Source organism: Lontra canadensis, unplaced genomic scaffold, assembly GCF_010015895.1.
Source record: "Lontra canadensis isolate GAN:19392208 unplaced genomic scaffold, GSC_riverotter_1.0 scaffold18, whole genome shotgun sequence".
Lineage (NCBI taxonomy): Eukaryota > Metazoa > Chordata > Mammalia > Carnivora > Mustelidae > Lontra > Lontra canadensis.
The window spans coordinates 1,027,244-1,052,198 of record NW_022631012.1 but is presented as its reverse complement, the minus strand read 5'-3'; the positions used below and the strand labels follow the sequence as shown (position 1 = coordinate 1,052,198).

Here is a 24,955-nt window from a genome sequence, read left to right as displayed (position 1 = left end):
CCGATGGCCGCTGCTTACCTGACTGAGCCTCCCAGGTGCTCCCAAAGACCCCTTAAAGACTAAACTTCTTTCCTTTTTTTAAACATCCAATATTTTTCCTTAATATAATAATTTAAAAACTCATACTTGGTGTTCTTTAGTCATATATTTAAATTTTAAGTATGTATATCAGAATTTCTGTTTTGACTGGTAGAACAATCATCACAATAAAACATATCTGCTAGGTCTACAGAACTATACCCAAAAGACTGGGTATATCTGACTGCAGCAAAGTACATACACAAGTGCTAATTCCCACATAAAGACTGAAGCCCTTATGTAGCCAATTTGTCTTTGGAAAGTTGGAAAAGAAGACAAACTTTCTAAATGTCATGACAGCTTGAGAAGCTGAGTTTCTTCCTAGAGCACCTGGATTTCATTTAAAAGACACATGGGGTGTTTTCATTTTTGTTTTTGTTTTTCAGACAGAGAGAAAGAGCAAGCGAGGGGAGGGGCAAAGAGAGGGGGAGAGAGAATTTCAAGCCAACTCCACACTGGGCACAGAGCCTGATGCATGAGCAGGAGTTCAGTCTCACAACCCTGAGACCACGGCCCAAGGTGAAATCAAGTCAGATGCTTAACTGACTGGGACACGAGGCGCCCCAGACACTCATCATTTTTTAAAAATGTCACGAAACAGGCCTCTGCCTATCAATCCACCCGTGTTTTCCCTTGATTGTCCTTCGCCTGATTCATTCACACATTTAGATAATGTTAAAAGTGAAGAGATAATTGTTTTATGCTTTTTAAAAATTTCAACAACCCTGACTTATAATACTTTTCGTCTTAATAATTATCACATAAAAATATGAAGTTTTTCAGAGAATATAATTTAAACTTTTCTTAATTATTTCTGATTTAAGGTTATTCCCCCTATGTCCTGCTATTGGGAATAACAATGAAAATAACTTTTTTCTTTCTTCTGTATTCCTTGCTTAGGACAAATCCTCAGAAGTGGGACTATTAGATCAAAAGATTTTTTTTTTTAGTAATTCCTACAGAATCTTTTGTGAAGGATTTCAGTAAACATGAAGTTGCCTATCAATTTTAGTTGATAGAAATGCTTTGGTATATTTATTTTCTTAGAAATTCGCAAACTTTAAGTAGAACTAAATAGATTCTATTCTATTTTATTGAATAAAATTTGAAGAAACATATTTAAGTATAAGTCTGTTAACCTAAATATGAGATTATTTATAATATGAGGGGGTAATGATTGTCTTTTAGGTTCCGTCCTCCTCAACTAAAACAAAAACCAAAAAAACCATCCTATTTGGCACTTCCTCACCTCAAAGACACCAGTCCAGAGTAAAATGTTTGGCACATTCCCATGGCAATGCCCTCGGGTGCTAAGGACTTTCAAAACTTCTCCAGCAGCTAAACTTAGAGAAGAATGGGGAAGAGGGAGAGATTATTAAAGAAAAGATGACAGCCATCTGCTCTCCTCTTCACACTGAGATGAGAAGTGAAGAGGCAGAATTAAAAAAAAAAAAAAAAAAAAAGTCAGGCTAGAGGAAATTTTGAAAGCAGTGTACTAAGAGGAAAGGTCAATAGAAGATACGTCCTCTTTTTGAAGGCTAGTTTACATCTTTAGGATGTAGTTCCATCGTATTCACAGTCTAGAAGGTGAATAAAAATCACTTATTCATGTATATTCTATTTTTTCATTCTAGTCATGTCTTTAATTACCCAGATTCACCCTTGTACGATGATGGTTCTAAGTTGCATGTGAGAAATTAACACCAGAACCAGGACTTAAGCAGGAGCTCAGCTTTACATTTAATCTTAAAGGCATTTTCCTATCTGTTATCTCCCACTTCTGTTAAATATGTATAAAATAAATATGATGAAACAAATGGCTGGCACAATAGTAGAAATAGAGCCTCGTCTCAGAATCTCCACTGGTCTACCCGCTAACTGCGACACTGTAATATACTCTTCACATATAATGTGGGAAAATAAGAGACAGTAACTAATTAAGACAAAACATGGTTAAACAGAGAATTTCCAATAGCTAAACTTAGAGAACTGTTAATTTGTTTAAATTCATTTGATTTTTTATATTATTTTGGTAATTATCTGCAGAGAAAAGTTTAGATAGAATTTCATCTTGAATCTACTTGGCTTATGGAATGTCCCATGAAAAGGTAATACTGAAGTTTCCATATAGTTAAACAAGTCAAGATTTTGTCTACTGGCAACCTAACTGCTATATTCAACCACAAGACCTACTTTTAATAAATCATTAAATCTTTACAACTAATTTTGAAAGCTTTGGTCCATCTCATGTTTCTTCAATACACATGTTTGTTTCAGAAAGTTCTAAATAGATCTGAACATTAAAAAAAAAAAAAATCAAACTGACGTGTCTGATAAAAAAAAAAAAAGACAACGAAGTGAGAAATGTTTATTAGGACAGAAGGTATTAGCAGTTTCTTGTCTTCTCTTGATAAACCCAGCAAGTATTTACAGTAATTGTCCCAAACCCTGACCCTATTTCTCTCTGGATTCTTTGTTAGAAAGTACAAGGATATGAACTTTTAAAGAGATTTCATACGACAAGGGCACTGGGTGGCTCAGTGGGTTAAGCATCTGTCTTTGGCTCAGGTCATCATCAAAAGGGTGCTGGGATGAACCATGTGAGGCTCCAGCTCAGCAGGGAACCTGCTTCTCCCTCTGCCTCTGCCTACTGCTCTGCCTACTTGTACCCCCTGCCCCCGTCTGTGTGTCTAATAAATAAGTAAATAAATCTTTTAAAAAATAAAAAATTTAAAAAATTAAAAGAAAAAAAGAGATTCCACACATCCTTTATCCTGGACACTGGAGGGTGTTTTTCACCACTGAGAGCATCCCCAAATAGCACCCTACTGAGTCAGCTTGAGTCCATCGTGATTCTATAAAAATGACCGGCCAAGCCATTAAAATGATAAAACTTCCATTTCCTAAAGAAGGCAGATTTTATGGAAATGAATCACGTAGCCTGTATATTTAACCAGATACAAGTTAAGCATATTCACAAGAACAAGACTTAAACTGGCAATTCCTTAACATTCAAAATTTCACATGCCTTCTTTGTGTTAAGACTTTGTTATTACGAAAATCTGTTCTTTCCCGTAACCACTGGCAAAGCCTCTGGAGTAGGTTCGGTAAAACAGCATCTACAGTCATGAAACCAAATGTTTTAAACACTGAGACCTAGTTAAGACTTACCACAGATTTAAAAGGGAAAAGACATTCAAAAGAAAGAATGAGACCGAAAGGGAAACTTTTTTTTTTTTTTTTGTATGTACATAATCAGTCAGTCCAACTGCTTATCATACTCCTTGAACTGGTGGTCATAACCAGGCCAGACTCATCACAGATAGGATGAGCAGAGACGAGTGACAGTGCTGGTCACAGACTTAGCTGCATCTGACCCAGCAGTGGAGACGGGCATCACAAGGACAGCAGTAGTTGCATTTAAAAAAAGGACATGAATACCAAGTACTAAAGGGAAACCGTTCTCCAAACCAAATTAATTTCAAACTAGAGATCAAATTAGTAACACAATTAAGATCTTGATAAATCAAGTATTTCTACCATAAAAACTTCAAAGCACAAAGCCATAACATGGAGTTTTTAAAAACTAATTCTAATCCAATCTTTGCTTCCTAAAAAGAACATTTCATTAAAAATACTGGTTATCCTTTATTAACTTTTTAATTTGGAATAATGAATCAGAGGAAGATACACAGAAATGTGCAGGGAAGTCCCATGCACCCTTCCTCCGGTGTCCAGTCTAACTCCCTATACGCAGTTAGAGAACAGGATCAAAACCAAGAAACTGACACGAACACAATCCATTGAGTTTCTTCAGATTTCATCAGTTATACATGCACTCCGGTCTGTGTGTGCGCACAGGCATGCAGATCTGTACAGTGCAATCACGTATGTAGCCCTGTGCAATGTAACCACTGCCAGGATCGAGATACTCACCCCCATCATCACAAGACCCCTGTGTACCCCTTTACTGCCATTATTCTCTTCTAAAAATTAGTTAAAAAAACAGGTATACCCACTGTCCAACTTTAGCCATTGTATGCAAAGCAGATACTTTAGCTAATGATGAATAGGAAATAACCCTGTATGAGCTTTTTCTCTGAAGTCCTAAGTGAATCCAAGGATAAGTAAAGTGAGTTAAGTGAGAGCAGGGAAGGTAAAAGGCAGTTCTCAGAGTAGTGGTGCTTGACCATTAACAAGAAGCAGGTAAGGACAATACAGCTGCGGCAGAGGTGTGGATAACAGCGGGTGTAACTGCTCCAAATCAGATAGTACAAGGCTAAACTTCCAACAGTTTCCAAAAATATACTGGATCAGCTAAGAAAGCATACACAGCTTTTAGAAATCATAAAGCGAGGGGTGGCTGGATGGCTCAGGAGGTTAAGCATCTGACTCCTGGTTTCAGCTCAGGTCATGATCTTAGGTGGTGAGATCGAGCCCCAGGTCAGGCTCCACACTGGGCATGGAGCCTCCTTAAGATTCTCTCCCTCTCCCTCTATTCCTTCCCCACCCCTAAAAAAAATCATAAAACGAAAGCCTTAAACTATTTCATATCATGGTAGTATATTTTAAACATGTGTTTATTAAGTTAACTATATCATAACAATGATATGTATTGCTTAAGCTTCCAAGTCTACTATATAATCCATGTATTCTTTATTAAAATAGTTCATAGTGTATAAAAAAAGACTTTAAAAAAGACTAAAAAGCACTTCTGTGGACACATCAAGAACATCTAAATGAAGCTTTTTTAAAATGCAGTGACTAACCAGAGGTTAAAAATAAAAAAAAGTTCCTTAAATAATCATTGGCCGTAGAGTACCATACAAAATGAAATTAGTCAACTTAATTCATTTTGTAGTTCTCCCAAGTCCAGTACTTACATTCAAATTTTAAGATCCAACATCCATTGAGAATCCCAAGCATACATTTTAGGGTACTTTGAACTGTATCCCCAGGAACAATGACATGAGTCACTAGAATACCAAAAAAAAAAGAAAGAGAGAGAGACACAAAAATATAAACCAAAATAATTCTCCAACTATTATAATCTGTACCTCATAATCTGGATTTTCTTCAAAAGCAACAATCTTTTACTTTTAAAATTTACTATCATTCTCCATCCTGGCCAACAACATGAAAAATCAGATCATAAACCATGAAACTTAAAGCCATATTAGCAAACATATTTTTCCCTTATTTTCAAATTATAACTAAGAATTCAAGTGTTACATTGCACACAATTTGTCATTAGTGAACTCAAAAGTTTGCCTTTCTGATGCAGTTCTGTCCTAAAATATGTGCAAAGCTTTAAACTTCATATTTCCTAACTAAATTAGGCCTATAAGTAGTTTATAACTATAAACACATTTTTGACATATTACAAGATTCAAAGTATACTGCCAATCCCCAATGGTTAAAACATATAAATTATCAAGGGAGGTCTACAAAGGGATTACTTATTTAAAATTTTTTTGAACCAAAGGTAAGTATATAAATCTCCTCACCTGTATTGTCAAATTCAGCACATTTTTTAGCCTTAAGAGTTGCTGCAAGCTCGCTGAGCATTTTTTGTTGTTCTGAAGAAAGCCCACTGCCTATAAGCACAAGAGGTCCATCCCTACGCTGACCAGTATTCGTCTGTTAAGGGAGATACCACAGTGTTAAAGTCATGTAAAGACTAGAGAAAGATATTAAATGACTTGCACTTGATAGAAGCTTGAGTCTCTGTTCTTATCTTCCTCTATCTAGTAATTCCCCACAATTTCCATCAAATTGTCACTCAGAGCCTTAATGCTCAATACATGTTATTAGTCCTTTATTTTTTCCCCAATAAAATGCTATTTGGAATAGCAATCTAAATCCAGGGCATCTTATTTTCTTGATTCTACATTGGATCTCTGTAGGATTTTACAACTTCATTCTGTCACTAGAAAGCCTTTTTTTTCTTAAGTAACCCAAAACACTAAAAAATATCAATTCCCTATCTCCCCTCCACTAACTTATTCCACTAAAGTTAAAACTCAGTTTGGTCTTTTTATTTTAAACTGAGATTATGTGAAAAATCAAAGAACACTAAAGCTTCTAATTGCACTGAGCTCAAAAATCGAAAAGAAACTCTTAACATCAAAACAGCTACCTACTAAAACCAAGAAAATTAAAAGAGACAAGGAAATACAAAAGTTAGATCAGATTCACCAACAGTAATAACTCAACACAGCTCATGAAAAGGAAAGAACTGCTCTAACAATGACCAATATTTTCACTTGAAGAGAAAGATAAAGAACTTACATGAGACAACGATAACAAAAATAAAGAGAAGACACCAATGGGTAGCATTTGAGATTAGAAGTGAAAGATTCAGGACGCCTGGGTGGCTCAGTTGGTTAAGCTGCTGCCTTAGGCTCGGGTCATGATCCTAGCATCCTGGGATCAAGTCCCACATCCGGCTCCTTGCTTGGCAGGGAGCCTGCTTCTCCCTCTGCCTGCTACTCTGCCTGCCTGTGCTCGCGCTCTCTCTCTCTCTCTCTGACAAATAAATAAATAAAATCTGTTAAAAAAAAAAAAAAAAAAGAAGTGAAAGATTCAAAGAAACAATGAGATGGAAAATACCTCCAACACCAGCCAACAGAACTTAACGAATGGAATTGGAATGAGAGTTAGCCACAAGCTATCTGATACAAGACAAGCAATGACCCAGCAAAGAAAAGAAAAAGCAAATCACCACCACTGTATTAGAGGACAAAAAGCCAAACATAGTACTGTAATTTTCAAATATAAAACATAAGGCCCTCTGGCGTGTGTGACTTTATATGCAGAGGATTTTTCTGGATTGTCAAAAGCTCCAAAGAACACAAGTGAAACACTGAAGGTATGATCACTAGCACAGTTCAACATCTAGATTCAAGAAAGTTTGTATTTAAATATTCACTTTACATATCAGAGTAGTGATGATTCAGTCTGATGCCCTACAGTGAAACATCTAAGTTGTTTAGCTACATCTATAAACAGATCGAATTCATTCACTGAAATCTATTGATGGATTCTACTACTTATTAAGCAAGTATGTATACAAGATTTTTTAAGAGATTTCTATAAAAGGTTTTTGTTAATGTCAATATTTAGCACGTAAAAGTTCAGTTTCCTGAATTACTTATTTATATAAGGGTCAAGGGGTAAAGGTTTTACTGGACACGTTTACACACACTTACATCACATTTCTGTATATGTATCTTCCCTATTCTCTAATTCTCTAAGTTATAAGGTGATGTAACCATGTCTAACCTAAACACTAAATATTCCTTAAGATGGAAATAGTGCGGTACACTTTATGGATCATTCAATCACTAAATAATAGTAAAAAATAGTAATTCAAAAATTATCGTTATAATTATACAAGTAAGTGCCACAAAAATAGCTCCAAATGCAACACATTACTTTCTAATTTATATAACTCTACTTCAGCTAAATGAGTTCTCTGCACAAAACACAAGAGTGAAAAGATATCAATTCTAAATATAGCATATGATACTATTTCCATCAACCCCAGAAAAAGCACCAAAGTGGGTCAAGCATTTTCCTATCATAGTTTCTACATTTGAATAAAAAATAGAAACTGGCACTAATTTCTCATAGTTAAGAAATACTATTTTTAAAAAAAAAGAAACATAAAGCAAACAGCCATCAAAGCTACACATTTGATTTGGAATAGGAGGTGAGGGATGGGCAAGGAATTTGGTTAGAATAAACAAAGATCTTAGAACCACGAGGTTCAAAAGATGTTCAGAAAATATCCTATGGGTTCAATACCTTGATTTTATAGATATTGGTTACTATGTAAAATGACATTAAATAAACTTTAAAAAAAAGATTTTATTTATTTATTTGAGAGAGAGTGAGAGAGAAAGAGTGAGCACAAGCAGGAGGGAGGGCAGAGGGAGAGGGGAAAGCAGGCTCCCTGGAGCCTACCAAGGGAGCTTGCTCCCAGGACCCTGGGATCATGACCTGAGCTGAAGGCAGATGCTTAACCGACTGAACCACCCAGGTGCCCCATGTGTCTCCATCTTCACTCTTGCATTGAAGCTCCAACCTAGCAGAGATCACAGTATCCCCAAGTGCCTGAAACACTTGACTGATAGATTTCAGACACCCAATAAGTATTTGTCAGATACATGAACACATTTATCATCATGCCTGCATTGCTGTTTCTCTTAGAGCTAATAAACATTTCTCAATACCCTTGCCAATCTCTTAAGGCCCTGAGATAAGGAGGTACATTCTAAGAAATAAAAATTCAGAGTCTTGGATCTGTTGATATCTGGGCACTTGGCTGTGGGGATGTAAGAACAATGGAGGAAAAAAAATCCTTTAAAATGAAAATATATTTTGCCAGATTAGTGGTATGGGAAAAGAAATCCAGGTTGGGAGGACAGGAAGACACTTTGCTATGTAAGCTATGGCAGTACAGAGCCCTCCCTGATAGGACTACCCCAGGGTTGGATGCCATGTGTACGCCCAGCTCCTTACAACTGTTCCTGGCAGAGAAGACAGCCAGCGTAGAGGACCTGGAATCGGAACGTGTTTGGTGGATTCAAGAAACAGTGAGGCAGCCCAACGTGGCTGAAAAAGAGGGAGTGAAAGGGAGTCTGGCAGCAGCTGAGGGAAGAAATTCCAGAAAGACACAACCCTTTCAACTTAGGACTTCCATCCATTATCTTTTCCTTAGCCAAGAACCTACCACCACGATAGTAAGTAAGGATATTCTCAGGCCATGTCCATGTGACATGAGGAAAATATATGTTTCTTACATTTAATAAAAACACAACAGTAACTGGACAGTAGAACTGAGAGGAGGATAACCAATCTCCTCTTCTCTGAAGGACAGCACCATTTTCACACTCCAACAATCCCATAATGACATCCTTATTTTTGACACATTTAAAACAATTCTTCTCCAGCTTTTCATAAAAGCAACACTGGCAAATGACAATTTAGTTCTTAGTTGTATGTTCTGCCAGGAGAGTCCAAGTCCAAATGAATAAAATAAATGCCAATTTATTTTGCCATATTAAGTGTGATGGGACTGAAGGGGTACTGACCTAAGATATAAGAAATTCAAGCTCTAACTGATCCATTCAAATAAAAAAACCAAGCTTACTTTTTCTTTTTTTGTAATGGCTCCTCAACCATGAGCAAATCAGACTAGGTTTCAGCTTTCTCATTTGTAAGCTAAGAAAATTAAACTGCTGATTTCTACATTCTCTTTCAGTTCATCATCAAAATTCCAGCTCGGTGCCCACTCGCAGAGCTGACATCCAGGAGAAGGCAGGAGACAGAGAGTTCTCAGAGTACAAAGGTAACTGGCCTGCGATAGTACCTACGACCCTCTCCCGTACCTCAGCTCACCTCCTCATCCTCAACAATGAGATCAATCACTGTGCCACTGCCCTCACTAGACAAGAAGTGCAGGGCCTCTGGGCACAGACCTCAACTCATCCCTTTCTCTCATCTTCCCCTGTCTTGTCAGTTGCAAGGTGCCCGCCACACGCCTCTTGAAAACCCCACTTCTCTCCCTGCCCACATCACCGCACCCGTTCACAGCAGAGCTCTATCGCACAGCCTCGCACCCAGTCGGCCCACTTCGGCTGTCCTCTGCACTGGAACTCACCGAGATTGCCCCACTGAGTAGGGCAGTAATGTCCAAACTCCTCCTCAGGGAACCCAAAGCCTTTTACAATCTGATCCCAACCTTGCTCTTGACCTCCGGTTCTAATAATACACCTTGTGCTCCTCTCGCACTCAATCTAGTTTCTCAGATTTCAAAGGTCCTTTATACCTTCTTGTCTTTCAGCTGTTGTTTCCTTAAATTTGGACTGCCATCCCCATTTTGCACACCTGGTCACAGTGCGGCCAGCTCACTGGATCCACGCCTCACTCCCTCCACACTAACAGAATCCCAGTTTCTACAGATATATCCGCTCTTCAAGGACTGACCCCATCTTTAAATACAAGGTATATCAATACCAATTGTGTGACCAGTTCTGACCAATAAAGACATAAGGGAAGTCCAGTAGAAGGCTCCTGGGGAAGGTTTCAGACACCCAACACTGTCCCATCGACAACTGTCCCATAGAAAACCGCAGCAATCATCCTATAACCACTGAGGGGAGATTAGTGAGATTAGCCCTCAAGCTGACAATGGTAATGCAGAAAGACAGAAAGAATTTGGGTCTCTGCAGCAACCATTTAATTGCTGAACTCACCAAGGAAAGCTCTCCTATACTGAGATTATCTTTATACAAAATAAAACACTGCCTTGAGGCATTTGAGTAAATGTTTTGGTATTTGCAGCCAACATTCTATTAGACACCTTGCTGAAACTTTTACAAGTTTACATGCCTTCTCTGTCACCTTCTCTATGAAGCTCTTCTGATCCCTCCTGAAGTCAGCTTCTTCTTTCTCTGTAAATCTATTGTACATTTTTATGGCTTCTATTATAAATATACTAGAGTACATAATGAACTTTTTTCACATCTATAGTCCCCACTAAACCGTAAGTTCTTAAGGAATAAGCGTTCTTTCCACCTTCCAGCTTATAGCTCTTTCCTAAGCTACAGACACCAGCCTGTTCAACATGTTTGCTGCCTTATAGACATAAAATTGCCCGAGAATTACTGATTTCTTTCCCCACACCTGGAAAGGCACTGGCATCTGTCCCACAGCTGAAGTCACACCAGCTCTATTTATCCACACTGCATACAGAATCCATCAGAAAGTGTGTTGCCATTAACTCAAAAATATACACTAAACCTCATCACTTCTCACAATCTCCACTCATTACCTCAATCCGGAGGATCATATCCCTTCTTGTCACAGTGCATCAGTCCTCCACAATCGTCCTGGTTCTGCTCTTCTCCCACCCGTCTCCTTACTACAATGCAGCCAGAGTGAACTTTCTAAAACATACATCGAATCATGTCATTCCCTTGCTTTAAATCCTTTCAGTGGTTTCCATTACTCTTGGACACTGACTGACTAGTCGCCAGCAAGTACGACCTTCTCTCTAACCTTCAAACACACCAAGCTCATCCACGGAGGGACGACAGGGAACACTATAGGGAACACTTGTCATCCAGACAGAGGTTTCCCTGGATGCCTCCTCCTCCTTGTTCAAGTCTCAAATCAAACAACAGTGCTCTGCAGGCCCTCCCCAATGACACAGCTAAAGCAGAGCCTTTCCTGGAGTCCTCAACCTCCACTCAGTTATACTCTACAAAATCTCCAAACCACACATTTATAAATTACTGAGATTATTTCATTTATATAGGCTTACATATTTACAATTTCGCCCTTTCCTATCTCTCCTTACAATGTTAGCTCCTTGAGAATAAGGGCTCCATCCATCACACTGGTTGCAGTGTGAATGCTCCCTAAAACATACAGGGGGCCCCAAAAAATACTTGTTTGACTTAATCTGATTATAACTGTCTTTGATTGAATTCACAATTCCTAATACAAAAGAAGTGTTCAATAATTGTTTGGTGATTGAAAGTAATCTGCTAACTGGAAATTTTCCTATTATGTTCCCTTCACAACCAATTTCAATAAAAGACATTAATTTCCCAAAGTCTAATCCATACTTACTACCGAGCAATGGCGAGTGGATGATGAGTCATTCTTCTCTGGTAGCAACAATAGTGATTTCATATTTTCACCGTCTGCATAATCCACAGGCCGCAAACCAAATATGTTACTGGCAAAAATAAGTGCAGATGGGTTTAAGTAAATAGAATGTGTGACTTGATTTTTAACTAAATGGATGCACCAGGGGAAGAATTTTTTCAACTTCCTTAATAATATACAACTTTTCCTAAAATAAATGACTCAGAATTCACACAAAGCATAAGGCTCAAGTATCCCAAGCTGCTGAATTCAATGGAAAAAAGATGTGAAATTTCAATTTGACATCAGACCATTCTAGGGAGTATTTTTAATTGAATAGGTCATTACTTACACATGGATTTTTTTACAACTCTGCATGCTTCTGTATTCATATTCACATTTATAATATAGCTTCATAATCATTAATCACCAAGGGAAAGATGCTTTCAAATGCAAATAAAAATAATTTACCATAGCTATTATAAGCTCTATATTCTATATAAACAAATGCAGAAATTAGATAAATACACAGGACAGACATTCAGATCTGCAGAAAGAAAAGCATGTCACATAACAAATAAATGAATAAAGCAGAGAGCAGGGCACTTTTAAAATTAACTTTAATACATATGTACACTGTGTAGGAATCAAGCCATCAAGAGAATCAACTGGTGGTTTCGGGAACAAGTGGATGCAGACTTCTCAGCATGTACTAATTCACAAGTCACAGAATATATTACACTGGAAGAGAATTCAGAAACAGTACAAATCTGCTATTTCATAGATAAGAAAACAGAAAGAACAAAGTTCCAATGACTTGACTAAAGCTGTGTTTTTCTTGTGTTCTAATAATAGTCAATATTGGCCATGATTAGTTTCTTTTGTCTACTCTTCTACTTCCTTACATATGGTTTCAAGAATAATTTAAAATATACAAAATGTATTTTATTATGACAAAAAGTTTCCTAAAATGACCATTTCTTTTATAAACTTTTATGGTTTTTAAAATTGTGGCATATCCAAGTAATGGCTGTTAAAGTGCATGTGAACATGCAATGTGTTCAACAGGACACAAGACGATGAACAAGATACAATGGTACAATAAACGATAAACATGGTCCTTATACACAATACCACTTTTTAAAACTATACTGAATGTACAGAAAAAGATCTGCAAGGGAACAGTGGAAGGAAGAGGAAGGAGGAAGGTGTCAACTCTGATGCTGTGTGAAAGGCATAGAGATGAGGGACAGAAGCACCAGTTTGGCTTGGAGACAAGGTCAGACCTTGGACAAAGTGGTTTTGATGGCATAGCAGGAAGAGATAGCTAGTGCATGAAGCAATAAACCACAGTAACTGTTTCTCTAGTGAGTGCTACTCATGACTATCAGTTTACTCATTCTTCTTGGGATGAGCCCACAAATATCAATAAATCAGTACTCTCAGATTTCCCTTCAGGCCTAGGTTCAATAATTTGCAACCTTTCTCTGGCAACCGTCCTTCTCCAGCCAAGAACTGTATTGTGTTTCTGCTTTCTGGTTTACAACAAAGTGACAAGCTATTGTGCTGGACTTGGTGTCTTTCCAAATTCCCATACATTTAGAGCAGACAATCTCAGTTTATTTCAAAATGCAGCTGATTTCATCCATTATCCTTGATACTTCTTAATTCCATTCTCTTAAATTACTGTGCTTACAGGCCAAATAAACAATCCCCTCACACATATATTCTGCGAGTATGCCAATCAAAAGAGAAATCTGAGATAATTAATCAATATTCTAGGTCTTAAACCACCAAGTACAAAAATGAATAATCAACAAAAAAGATATCACATTATATGGCGTCAAAAAAAAATCACTGTATAACAAAGGACTTTTTAAAAAGGACAACTGTAAATCTCATACTTCAAAGAAACAAAATGTCAGAGCCTAAGCAAGTATGTTCATGAACAGTAACTACAGTATACTTGTTTTACAGAGATAGGAATAAGTCCACTATGACAACATAAAACAACGTTAATGAAAGTACTTCCCAAAAGTACCATCAGAAGCCAGCGGGCTTCAAACAAAAGGCAACCAATAAAACAACCATCTGAACAAGTGAGATGCTCCTACTGTTTAAAGTTTTCCTTCATAAAATGGCTGGCAGGATTCTAGTTTACATTTTGAGCCCTTATACACAAAGCTCTCTATCTCATACGGTCTTCAAACATGCGCTTGGACGCTTTTGCTCATACACAGCCCGCTAAACCCTAAGCCCTCCTGTATTGTTAATGAACTGGAGAATGGCACAGACAAATGCTATAGATGGAAAGACACTCAGTTAAACCTCAGCCCTGCATCACAGGAGATGGAGCCTATTAAATCCTGTCGTGTTTCTGCTCTGCTGTGGACCACTGAAATTTGAAATGAGAATCAAGTTTTTATGCGGCACCTTCAAAACTCCACAGCAAGAGGAGACAGGGCATACGTAAGATGTCTCCTCTATCACATGGGCACAAAAAAGCCGCACGACTTTTTTCCCCCATAATGATATATTTCAATGGACTAACACTTTCTTTAGACTTAGCGTAAAAAACAAAACAAACAAACAAAAAAACGGTTTTAGATGTACATAATTAGGGGTGCCTGGGTGGCTCAGTGAGTTAAGCAACTGCCTCATGGCTTAGGCTCAGGTCGTGATCTCATGGGAGGGGAGTCTGCCTGAGATTCTCTCCCTCCTCGCACTGGCGCTTGCTCCCCCCTCCACCTCTCTCTCTCTCGAGTAAATATATCTTTAAGCAAATAAATACATAAATAAATGTACATACTTAGATTTATCTTTTTTGCAAAACGGTAACATTTGGAAGAAAAGTCACATGTCATTACGTGCACAGAAGACTATCAATGTGACTGATTATTAAATGAAGATAATGAGAATAACTTTGCTCACTAGGGTTCTTTTTGATTACTAAGACTAATGAGAAGAAGTTCTTGTTAAAGAGTTGAACTGTTGTGTTTAACACTGCAGCTTTACCCCAAAGGCAAGAGTTCAGAATATAGTATAACCCTTTAGTGTCCTTTTTACTCAAGAATATGGTAGAACTTGCCCATACCTAGACCCAAGAGAAGGCTCACCACTCAAAAAAAAAGGGGGGGAGGGGGAGAGATGGACAAATTCAAATTTGCACATACACATACAGAGCATCCAGTCCCAAACACTCATGCAAAAAGGCATTTTTACTAATACTAAACCTATCACTCATGACAGGCTACCAAGACAGTTCATGAATGAAATCCTTCATGAATTCTATAAAATTGCAAACACATAGACTTTAATTTTTCAAGTCACTTGGTTTGCTGTGAAGCAGGAAAGGCACAGAAATTCAAAAGAGCAACATTTTTTTAAGCTATGAAACAAATTATGTTATAACAGATTAATTTTTTTAAAAAATTAACTAGGGCAGTGGGACAATTAACAGGTCCAACGGTCCATGTAATATTTTCTAATTATGAATTCTACACCCTTGCAAAAAAACTGTGTTAATGTCAGACCAAGTACCAAATTCTAAACTTTATACATCTCTTAAAAAAAATAAAAAAGCATATGCTATTCTCCATATACTCAAAGTGGTTCTGATGGGATGAAGAATTTTTTTTTATGTCTGCGGGGGATGAACTGAAGGCAGAAGAGGGACAACCAGTGAGGTTTTGACCAGTCACCAATATAAATATTCTCAGACAAAAATGAAGCACAGAAGATATGAACCTTTTTATCTGAGGTTGAAACAGAAGTCATTTTCCCTCTTGCATAATGGACTCTTATTTTAGTGCATAAGAAGGAAATTTCTCATGTAAAACATACGTAAAATCAGAGTTAAGTGAATTAATACTGCATTTAAATGCAAAATGTTATCTTTAAAAGTGGCAGAGTTTGCATAGCAGAAACCCAAAGCACATAAGAAAGTATTCTAAGTGGAAAGTGATGTAAAAAACAGTAAGGTGTTAGATTAACATTAAATCTAAACAAAAGATCAAGTCTGAAGTAGATACATATAACCTTCTACTATATCCGTATTCCCTCTATAATCATAAAGACTTAGGGTCCCAAAATCTTGCAGTAAGAAATTCATAGTTCAGGATCATAGCCTCCATGAGGAAATACAGGACTGGGTGACTTCACTGGTGAATTTATCAAAGTCCTTGTGTTTTTTAAATTAAACAGTGAAGATAGTAGATAATATGAATGATAGTACTGTATGTAGTTAATTCCTAGTTACCTTGTCTTGCCTTACTTGTAGGTTAAGATTTCCCTGCACCAGTATTCAATAAGATGCTTTTAGATTCGCTTAGCTTTGTGATAAATCATATTCCACTCTTTCTTTTCCTATACCTAGCCTTCCATAGGCACTCAGTACCTAATTACATTTCTGAGTTATTGACTCTCTCCATCTCCTGAACTTCCAAAAAGATTGTTATTTTCACATTTTAAAAGTATTACCGGTGCCTGGGTGGCTCAGTGGGTTAAAGCCTCTGCCTTCGGCTCAGGTCATGATCCCAGGGTCCTCGGATCGAGCCCTACATTGGGCTCTCTGCTCAGCAAAGAGCCTGCTTCCCTTCCTCTCTCTCTGCCTGCTTCTCTGCCTAGTTGTGATCTCTGTCAAATAAATAAATAAAATCTTTAAAAATAATAATAATAAAATAAAAGTATTACTAAAAAAAAATAGCTCTTGAGCCTTCTTTCCAAAATTTAAAGTCACATGGTCTTACTACCTTTTATGACAGCTTAATACCAGAACATATCAGAATATATAGCTTTCTCATCTGGATCCCTTAGTCCTCATATACAAGCTTTGCTCCCTTCTAAAGACAACCAAAAATAACCCCAAGGGCTGGATTTTTGTCTCAGATTTTCTTCGTCCTACCAGGGCTAAGTTACAAAAATTTTTACCCCTCTCTATAAGTTTGCTTTACACACAATTGAAATAATTCAAGTTAAATTCTTATAGCAGCAGAAAAGCTATAAAGCCAATCAAAAAATATCAAATGTTGGGACGACTGACTGGCTTGGTCAGTAATGCATGTGACTCTTGATCTTGAGGTCTTGACTGCAAGCCTCACACGGGGTGTAAAGATTACTTAAAATATATATATATATATTTTTTTTTCTATGTTTGGTATAATATATATACATATATATATAATCTATATTTGGTATAAGGACATATGTCTTCCATCAAACATGCTTTCAATAGAAACTACATCAGCCATGACTTCCTTATGTCTGTAGTGCAATGAAAATCAATGGACTCAAGACAGGTTTATATGCCTCCTTTAGCTTACAGGGTCCTCAAGTATGTGGAAACAAAGACAGTATTTTTTGGCATTCAGTACTCAAGAACTATCACAACATTTGACTAAAATATAGAGAGGCAGACCCAAAGCTTTACAGATTTGAGATACTCTGCTATACATATGAGAAATATAATAAAGACAGTAATTTGCTCAAAGATTCTGTCTCACTGGTGTGCCCTGTGCTAAGGATCAGTAAGATGATCTTCATGGGCCTTCTCTTAAAAATCATAGCCTTAATGGTGAGTGCTGTGAAATGTGTGAGCCTGATGATTCACAGACCTATAGCCCTGGGGCAAATAATACATGATATGTTAATAAAAAAAAAAAAAAGATCCAGGTTAAAAAAAATCATAGCCTTAGATAAAACTGCAAAATAGTTTACGGGGACTGTTTAAAGACAAATTTAATGAGATAACAAAAAATCCATCTTCTCTTTAAACCTGTATTCTACTATTAATATATTACTACTTGAGAGTGATAACTACTAATAACAAAACTGGAGAAATCTCCAAATATTATATACTATGCAAATTATAAAACTGACAATGGTGTGCCAAATGGAGGGACAGTTTATTTCTGAAAGGTACTCCATTCATGTTCAAGTAACCAGAAAAGGTAGAAAGCATCCTTGATTATCTTTAAGAAGTGGAGTAGGAGACTGGGAAGATGGGGGAGTAAAAGGATTCTAAGATCAATCACCTTGTCCCATGGATGCAACTAAATAACACTCCTGTCAGTATAAATAGCCCAGAAAACAACCCAAAGACTGGCAGAACAAACCCCACAATGAAAGACAGAAAAGGGGTGAGAAGAACAGAGACATGGTGGGAGGCTAATCAGACCATGGCATCCCTGAGAGGGAGGAAGCCATGGGCATAGAGAAGGGAGACAAAACAAGACTGTCACCAGGGAGCTCACACAGGGAAGACAATTCCCCATAACATTTGTTTTTTTTTTTTTTCCTTTTTTTTTTAATTAATAATTTTATTTTTTATAAACATATATATATATATATATATATATATATATATATATATATATATTTCCCCCCCAGGGGTACAGGTCTGTGAATCTCCACGTTTACAAACTTCACAGCACTCACCATAGCACATACCCTACCCAATGTCCGTAACCCCCCCCCAACCCCCCTCTGCCCAGCAACCCTCAGTTTGTTTTGTGAGATTAAGAGTCACTTATGGTTTGTCTCCCTCCCAATCCCAACTTGTTTCATTTACTCTTCTCCTACCACATAACATTTGGTTTTGAAAGTGAGTTCTTACAACAAGAGGGAGTTACAGCCTAAAATTTTAAAAAATCAGCCAACTGGGTTCGGGGAGAGCACAAAGGGCACTAAAAGTAGAGTTCGTTCCCTTCCTTAAAGAAACATAATGAACAGCCAGGGGAGATGCAGCATAGAAGCACCAGTTTAAAAACAATTTTGGTGGCGGGGGTGGGGGGACCATCTGGGGGATACCAAGAGTTATTTACTCATCTCAGAGTGGGAGGGAGCTTCACAGGGAGACTACACCAGGAACAAAGGAGTCATTTTCCTTCCCTGCCACCAGCCACAAACGAACTGCCAGCCACTTAGGGGAAACAGCACAACGCCAACATTCACTAACTTGTTTATACGAAGTCCCGCCCCCTACAACCTATCCTGCCTCAGTCCCAGCCCCTCCAGAAGACCTGTGCAAACCTTGCCAATACCACATCTCCCTACCTGCACACATTGCAGGGCCTTGGTCTGAGGAGTGGTGGAGAGCCCCCATGGACTACCATACACCCTATTAAAACTACATACCTCATCCTAGCTAGGGACCCAACAGTGCCCATAACTGCACTACAGATGACTAGATTTGAGGGGAAAAGTAGCCAGGACACAACATCAGGGTTCATGTTACATACACAGGAGACACTGCAGAAGGGCCAGGTTCTGGGGAACAGGGAACACTGCACTGCAGGGCACTACAGGACCTCTTCTTCACAAGGCCACTACTTTCAAGAGCAGGAGACACAGCTTATTTTCCTAACATACACAGACAGACACAGAAAGTCAGACAAAATGAGGATACACAGAAATATGTCCCAAATGAAAAACAGGACAAAACCACACAAAAGACGTAACAAAAACTATATAACTAGTATGCCTGATAGAGAATTTAAAGTAATGATCATAAAGATACTCAATGGACTTGAAAAAAGAGTGGAGGACATCAGTGAGACCCTTAATTAAAAGATAAAAAAGAACCAATCAGAGATGAAGAATATAATAAATGAAATTAAAAATATACTAGGTGAAATAAACAGCAAGTTAGAGGAAGTAGAAGAATGAATTAGAAACTGGGAGGTCAGAGTAGTGGGAAGTAATCAAGCTGAGCAGGTGAGAGGAAAAAATTGGGCAAAATTAAAATAGACTAAGCAAACACAATGTCCATCAAGTGTAATAACATTTGTATAGATACACCAGAAGAAAAAGAGAAAAAAAGGAGGCAGAAAATTTATTTCAAGAAATAATCACTGAAAACTTCCTTAATGTGGGGAAGGAAACAGATATCCAGATCCATCCAGTGGGCACAAATATTCCTCCAACAACATCAAACCAAGGAACTGCACACCAAGACACATAGTAATTAAAATGGCAAAAAAAAAAAAAAAAAAAAAAAAAAGGGGATACTTGGGTAGTTTAATCGGTTACTCAGCCAACTCTTGATTTCAGCTCAGGTCATCATCTCAGGGCTGTGTGATCAAGCCCCTAATTGAGTTCAGCACTCAGCGTGGGGTCTGCATGAGATTCTCTCTCTCCCTCTTCCTCTGCCCCTCCCCCTGCTTGTGTGAGCATGCACTCTCTCAATAAATAAATAAATAAATAAATAAATAAAATCTTTTAAATAAAATAAAATGGCAAAAAGGGATAAAGAAAAAAAGCAGCAAGAGAAAACAAGATAGTTACATACAAGGGGAAACCCCATATGGCTGTAGTGGATTTTTCAGCAGAAACTTTGCAGTCCAGAAGAGAATGGCATGATAAATTCAAAGTGCTGAAAGGAAAAACTCTGAAGCCAAGAATACTCCATGCGGCAAGGCTATTATTCAGAATAGAAGGAGAGAAAAGGAGAGATTCCTAGACAAACAAAAGCTAAAGGAGAAGTTCATAACCATTAAACCAGCCTTATAAGACTATTAAAGGGAACTCTCTCAGTGTAAAGACAAGACCACAAGTAAGGGTAAGAAAAGTAGGAAGCACAAAAGCACTAAAAATAAATCAATAAAAATAAATCAGTCAAGGGAATTAGAAAATAAAATAATATAAAGTATAACACCATATTCCTAAAATGGGGGTGAGGGGGGAGAAGGATTCAAACTTAAATGACCATCAACTTTATGCAGACTACTATATACAGAAGGTATTATACACAACCTAATGGTACCCACAAATAAAAAACCAGTAATAGAAATACAAAATAAAAAGAAAGGAATTCAAGTGTATCACTAAAGAAAACCATGAGAGAAGAAAGCAAGAGAAGAAAGATCAGAGAAGAACTACAAAAACAACCACAAAACAGGTTAACAAAACAGCAATAATAAATACGTACCTATCAATAATTAGAATGCAAAAAGACTAACTTCTCCAATCAAAAGATGGAATGGGTGACTGGAATGGATTAAAAAAATAAGACCCATCCATATGCTGCCTGTGAGAGACTCCTTTCAAACCTAAAGACAAATGCAGATTGAAAGCGAGGGGAGGCAGAAACATTTATCATGCCAATGCATGTCAAAAGAACGCTAGGGCAGCAATACTTGTATCAGACAAAATAGACTTTGAAACAAAGACTGTAACAAGAGATAAAGAACACCATATAATCATTAAGGGGACAATGCAACAAGAAGATAAAATGATTGTAAATATTGATGCATCCAACATGGAGGTATCCGAATACATAAAACAGTTAGTAACAAACACAAAGGAACTAATCAATATGGTGATACAATACTAGGGACTTTAACACCCCACTTACATAGATGGACACATGACTGAAACAGAAAATTAACAAGGAAACCGTGAATGACACACTGGACCACATAGATTTAACAGATATATCCAGAACATTCATCCTGAAAAAAAAAAAAACACATTCCTTTCAAATGCACAAGGAACATTCCTGGAATAGGTCACACAGGTCACAAGTCTCAACAAATTCCAGAATATCAATGTCATACCATGCATCTTTTCTGACTGTAACAAAATGAAACTAGAATCAAACATGTGAAAAAAAATTAAGCAGAAATATAAGGAAGTTAAATGAAATGCTAGTAAATAATGACTAAGTCAACCAAGATATCAGGTAAGAAATCAAAGAGCACATGGAGACAAATGACAATGAAAACACAATGGTCCAAAATCTTTCAGATGCAGCAAAAGCAGTTATAAGAGGAAAGCTGACAGCTATACAGGACTAGAAAAGAAGAAGCAAGAAAGCAAGAAGCAAGAAGCAAGAAAAATCTCAAGATACAAAACCTAACCTTACACTTAAACGAGCTAGAAAAAGAATATATAAAATTCAAACCAGCAGAAGGAAAGAAATCATAAAGATTAAAGCAGAAATAATCTATGCAGAAACTAAAAAAAAAGGAATAGGTCAATGAAACCAGGAGATGGTTCTTTGAAAAGATCAACAAAGGTGATAAACCTCTAGCCAGACTCATTAGAAAAACGAAACAAAAAAAAGGGCTCAAAAAAACAAAATCACAAATGAAAGACAAGAAATAACAAATGACACCAAAGAAATAAAGGATTTTAAGAGAACATTATGAAAAACTATATGCCAACAACTGGACAACTACTGATAAATAAATTAAGGTCGCAGGATACAAAATCAATGCGCAGAAATCTCTTGCATTTCTATGTACTAATAATGAAGCAGCAGAAAGAGAAATTCAGGAAACAATCCCATTTACAGCTGCACCCAAAAAAAATCCATTTATGATAAAAAAAAACCCTCATAAAAACCCTCAACAAACTATGGTTAGAGGAAGCATACCTCAACAATAAAGGCCTTATATGAAAAACCCACAGTGAACATCATATTCAATAGGGCAGAAACTGAGAGGTTTCCCCCAAAGGTCAGGAATAAGTCAAGGATGCCCACTCTCACCACTTCATTTGTATTCAACATAGTACTAGAAGTACTAGCCACAGCAATCAGATAACAAAAAGAAATAAAAGGCATTTGAATTGGTAAGGAAGAAGTGAAACTCTTGCTATTTACAGACAACATGACACTATATCTAGAAAACCCCAAAGACTCCACTGGAAAACTACTACTTTATACTACACACAAAAATAAGCTCAAAATGGATTAAAGACCTAAATGTGAGACATGAAACTACAAAAATCCTCTAAGAGATCCTAGGCAGTAATGTCTCTGACACTGGCCCTAGCAACATCTTTCTACGTAGGTCTCCTGAGGCATGGAAAACAAAAGCAAAAATAAACTACAGGGACTACAGCAAAATCAAAAGCTTCTAACATAGCAAAGGAAACAACCAACAAAAAAAGAGAACCTACTGAAGGGGGGAAGGTAATTTGCAAATAACCTATCCAATAAAGTGTTAGGTTATCTAACTATATCAAGAACTTAGATAGCTCAACACCAAAAAACCCCAAATAATCCAATTAAAAGTGGGCAGAAGACATGAACAGACATTTCTACAAAGAAGACACACAGACAGCCAAGAGACACATGAAAAGATGCTCATCACTGATCATCAAGGAAATGCAAATCGAAACCACAATGAGGTACCACCTCACACCTGTCAGAATGACTAAGATCAAAAACACAAGAAATAAGTGTTGAGGAGCATGTGGACAAAAAAGAACCCTCTTGCACTGTTGGTAGGAATGCAAACTGGTGCAGCCACTGAGGAAAACAGTGTAGAGGTTCCTGAAAAAATTAAACATAGAACCATCTCACAATCTGTAATTGCACTACTATTTACCCAAAGAATATGAAAACACTAATCTGAAGGGAGACATGCACCCTTATGTTTATGGCAGCATTACCTATAATAGCCAAACTATGGAAGCAGCCCAAGTGTCCATCAAAAGATGAATAAAGAAGATGTAATGTGATACACACACACACACACACACACACACACACACACACAAATATTATTCAGTCATAAAAAAAAGAAAATGATCTTGCCATTTGCAAAGGGCATGGATGGATCTAGAGTATCAAGATATGTGAAATAAGCCAACCCGAGAAAGACAAATTCTGTATGATTCCACTCACATGTAAAATTTAAGAAACAAAGCAAACGAACAAAGGAAAAGAAAGAGAGACAAACCAAAAAACCATCTCTTAACTAAAGGGAACAAACAGATGACCAGAGGAGAGGTGGGTGGGAAGACGAGTGAAAGAATGCACTTACCTTGAGGAGCACTGAGTAGTACATGGAATCACTAAATCACTGTATTGTACGCCTGCTACTAATACAACACTGTATGTTAGCTACACAGGAATTAAAATTTTTAAAATAAATTTAAAAAAAAAACTATTTTTAAAATAAATTTTAAAAAAGAAACTAAAAGAAGTGTAATTTTAATATCAAAATCTGAAGGCAAGATTTAATAAAAGATTATCTTTTATTAAAGATAAAAACAGATCATTTCAACTTATAAATGCAAAAATACTAAATAAAATTCTAGCAAACTGATGTAAAATATTTGTTTAAAGAATAAGCACACTGGGGTGCCTGGGTGGCTCATGCCGTTAAGAGTCTGCCTTCAGGGGTGCCTGGGTGGCTCAGCAGGTTAAGCCTCTGCCTTCAGCTCAGGTCATGATCTCAGGGTCCTGGGATTGAGCCCTGCATCGGGCTCTCTGCTCAGCAGGAAGCCTACTTCCCTCTTTCTCTGCCTGCCTCTTTGACTACTTGTGATCTCTCTCTGTCAAATAAATAAATAAGATCTTTAAAAAAAAAAAAGAAAGAAAGAAAGAGAGAGAGAGTCTGCGTTCAGCTGGGGTCATGGTCCCAAGGTCCTGGGATGGAACACTGCATCAGGCTCCCTGCTCGGCAGGCAGGAAGCCTGCTTCTCCCTCTCCTCCCTGCTTGTGTTCCCTCTCTCGCTGTCTCTCCCTCTCTGTCAAATAAATTTAAAAAATCTTTTAAAATAAAGAAAGAAAGAAAAAAAGAAAGAATAACCACACTATATTAAGTCAAACTTATCACAGGAATACAACGCGGTTTAACATTTTAAAATGTATTAATAACATTAACAAGCAAAAGGTCTAAGATTATCTCGGTGTAAGTGAAAATTCATGTAATAAAATATAGTCTTGTTAAAAAATAGTAAAATTACTAAAGATCTTTATTTTTAATATTGATTGTAATGCTAACTGTAAACCTACATTCAATATTTTAAAAAATGAAAAGAGAACAACTATGCCAACTATCACATGATTTTATAATATTGTCCTAGAAACTCGGACAAATGCAGTAAGAAATTAATAAATGATAATCCAACCCTTAGAATTAGGTGTTAGCTAGCTTTCCTGTATGTCAGAAATAACAAGCTCTATTTATTAACAGAACAGCCAGTTCACCAGAGCAACAAAAGAATCAAATACCTAGAAAATCTCTATAAATACTAAGTGAAGTTTATTAAATCTACTATAATCCATACCCTTACTCAATTTCAATCACAACCCTAATAAGATATTTCTTAACACCGTGTATCAGACTTCACGTGTAGGAAGTAGCTGATAAAAAGAATAAACTCCCTCCCTCAGCCACCACTGTCCCCACCACCACTTTAGCTCAGACTCACCTCCCCGGGTTACTGGACACACCTCCCCGCTGAGCTCCCAGCTCCTGTG

The 24,955-nt window shown here is 37.2% G+C and overlaps 1 protein-coding gene across 1 annotated transcript in view; it reads right to left on the bottom strand.

Moving 5' to 3' along the window:
- The window catches only part of BARD1 (BRCA1 associated RING domain 1), a 78,062-nt gene that overhangs the window by 8,547 nt on the left and 44,560 nt on the right, over positions 1–24,955 (bottom strand). The window contains exons 7-9 of the mRNA XM_032859865.1: positions 11,722–11,830; positions 5,586–5,718; positions 4,962–5,054 (exon numbers count right to left, since the gene is read on the bottom strand). Coding sequence (XP_032715756.1) covers positions 4,962–5,054; positions 5,586–5,718; positions 11,722–11,830 — 335 coding nt within the window. The remainder of the gene's footprint in view (positions 1–4,961; positions 5,055–5,585; positions 5,719–11,721; positions 11,831–24,955) is intronic.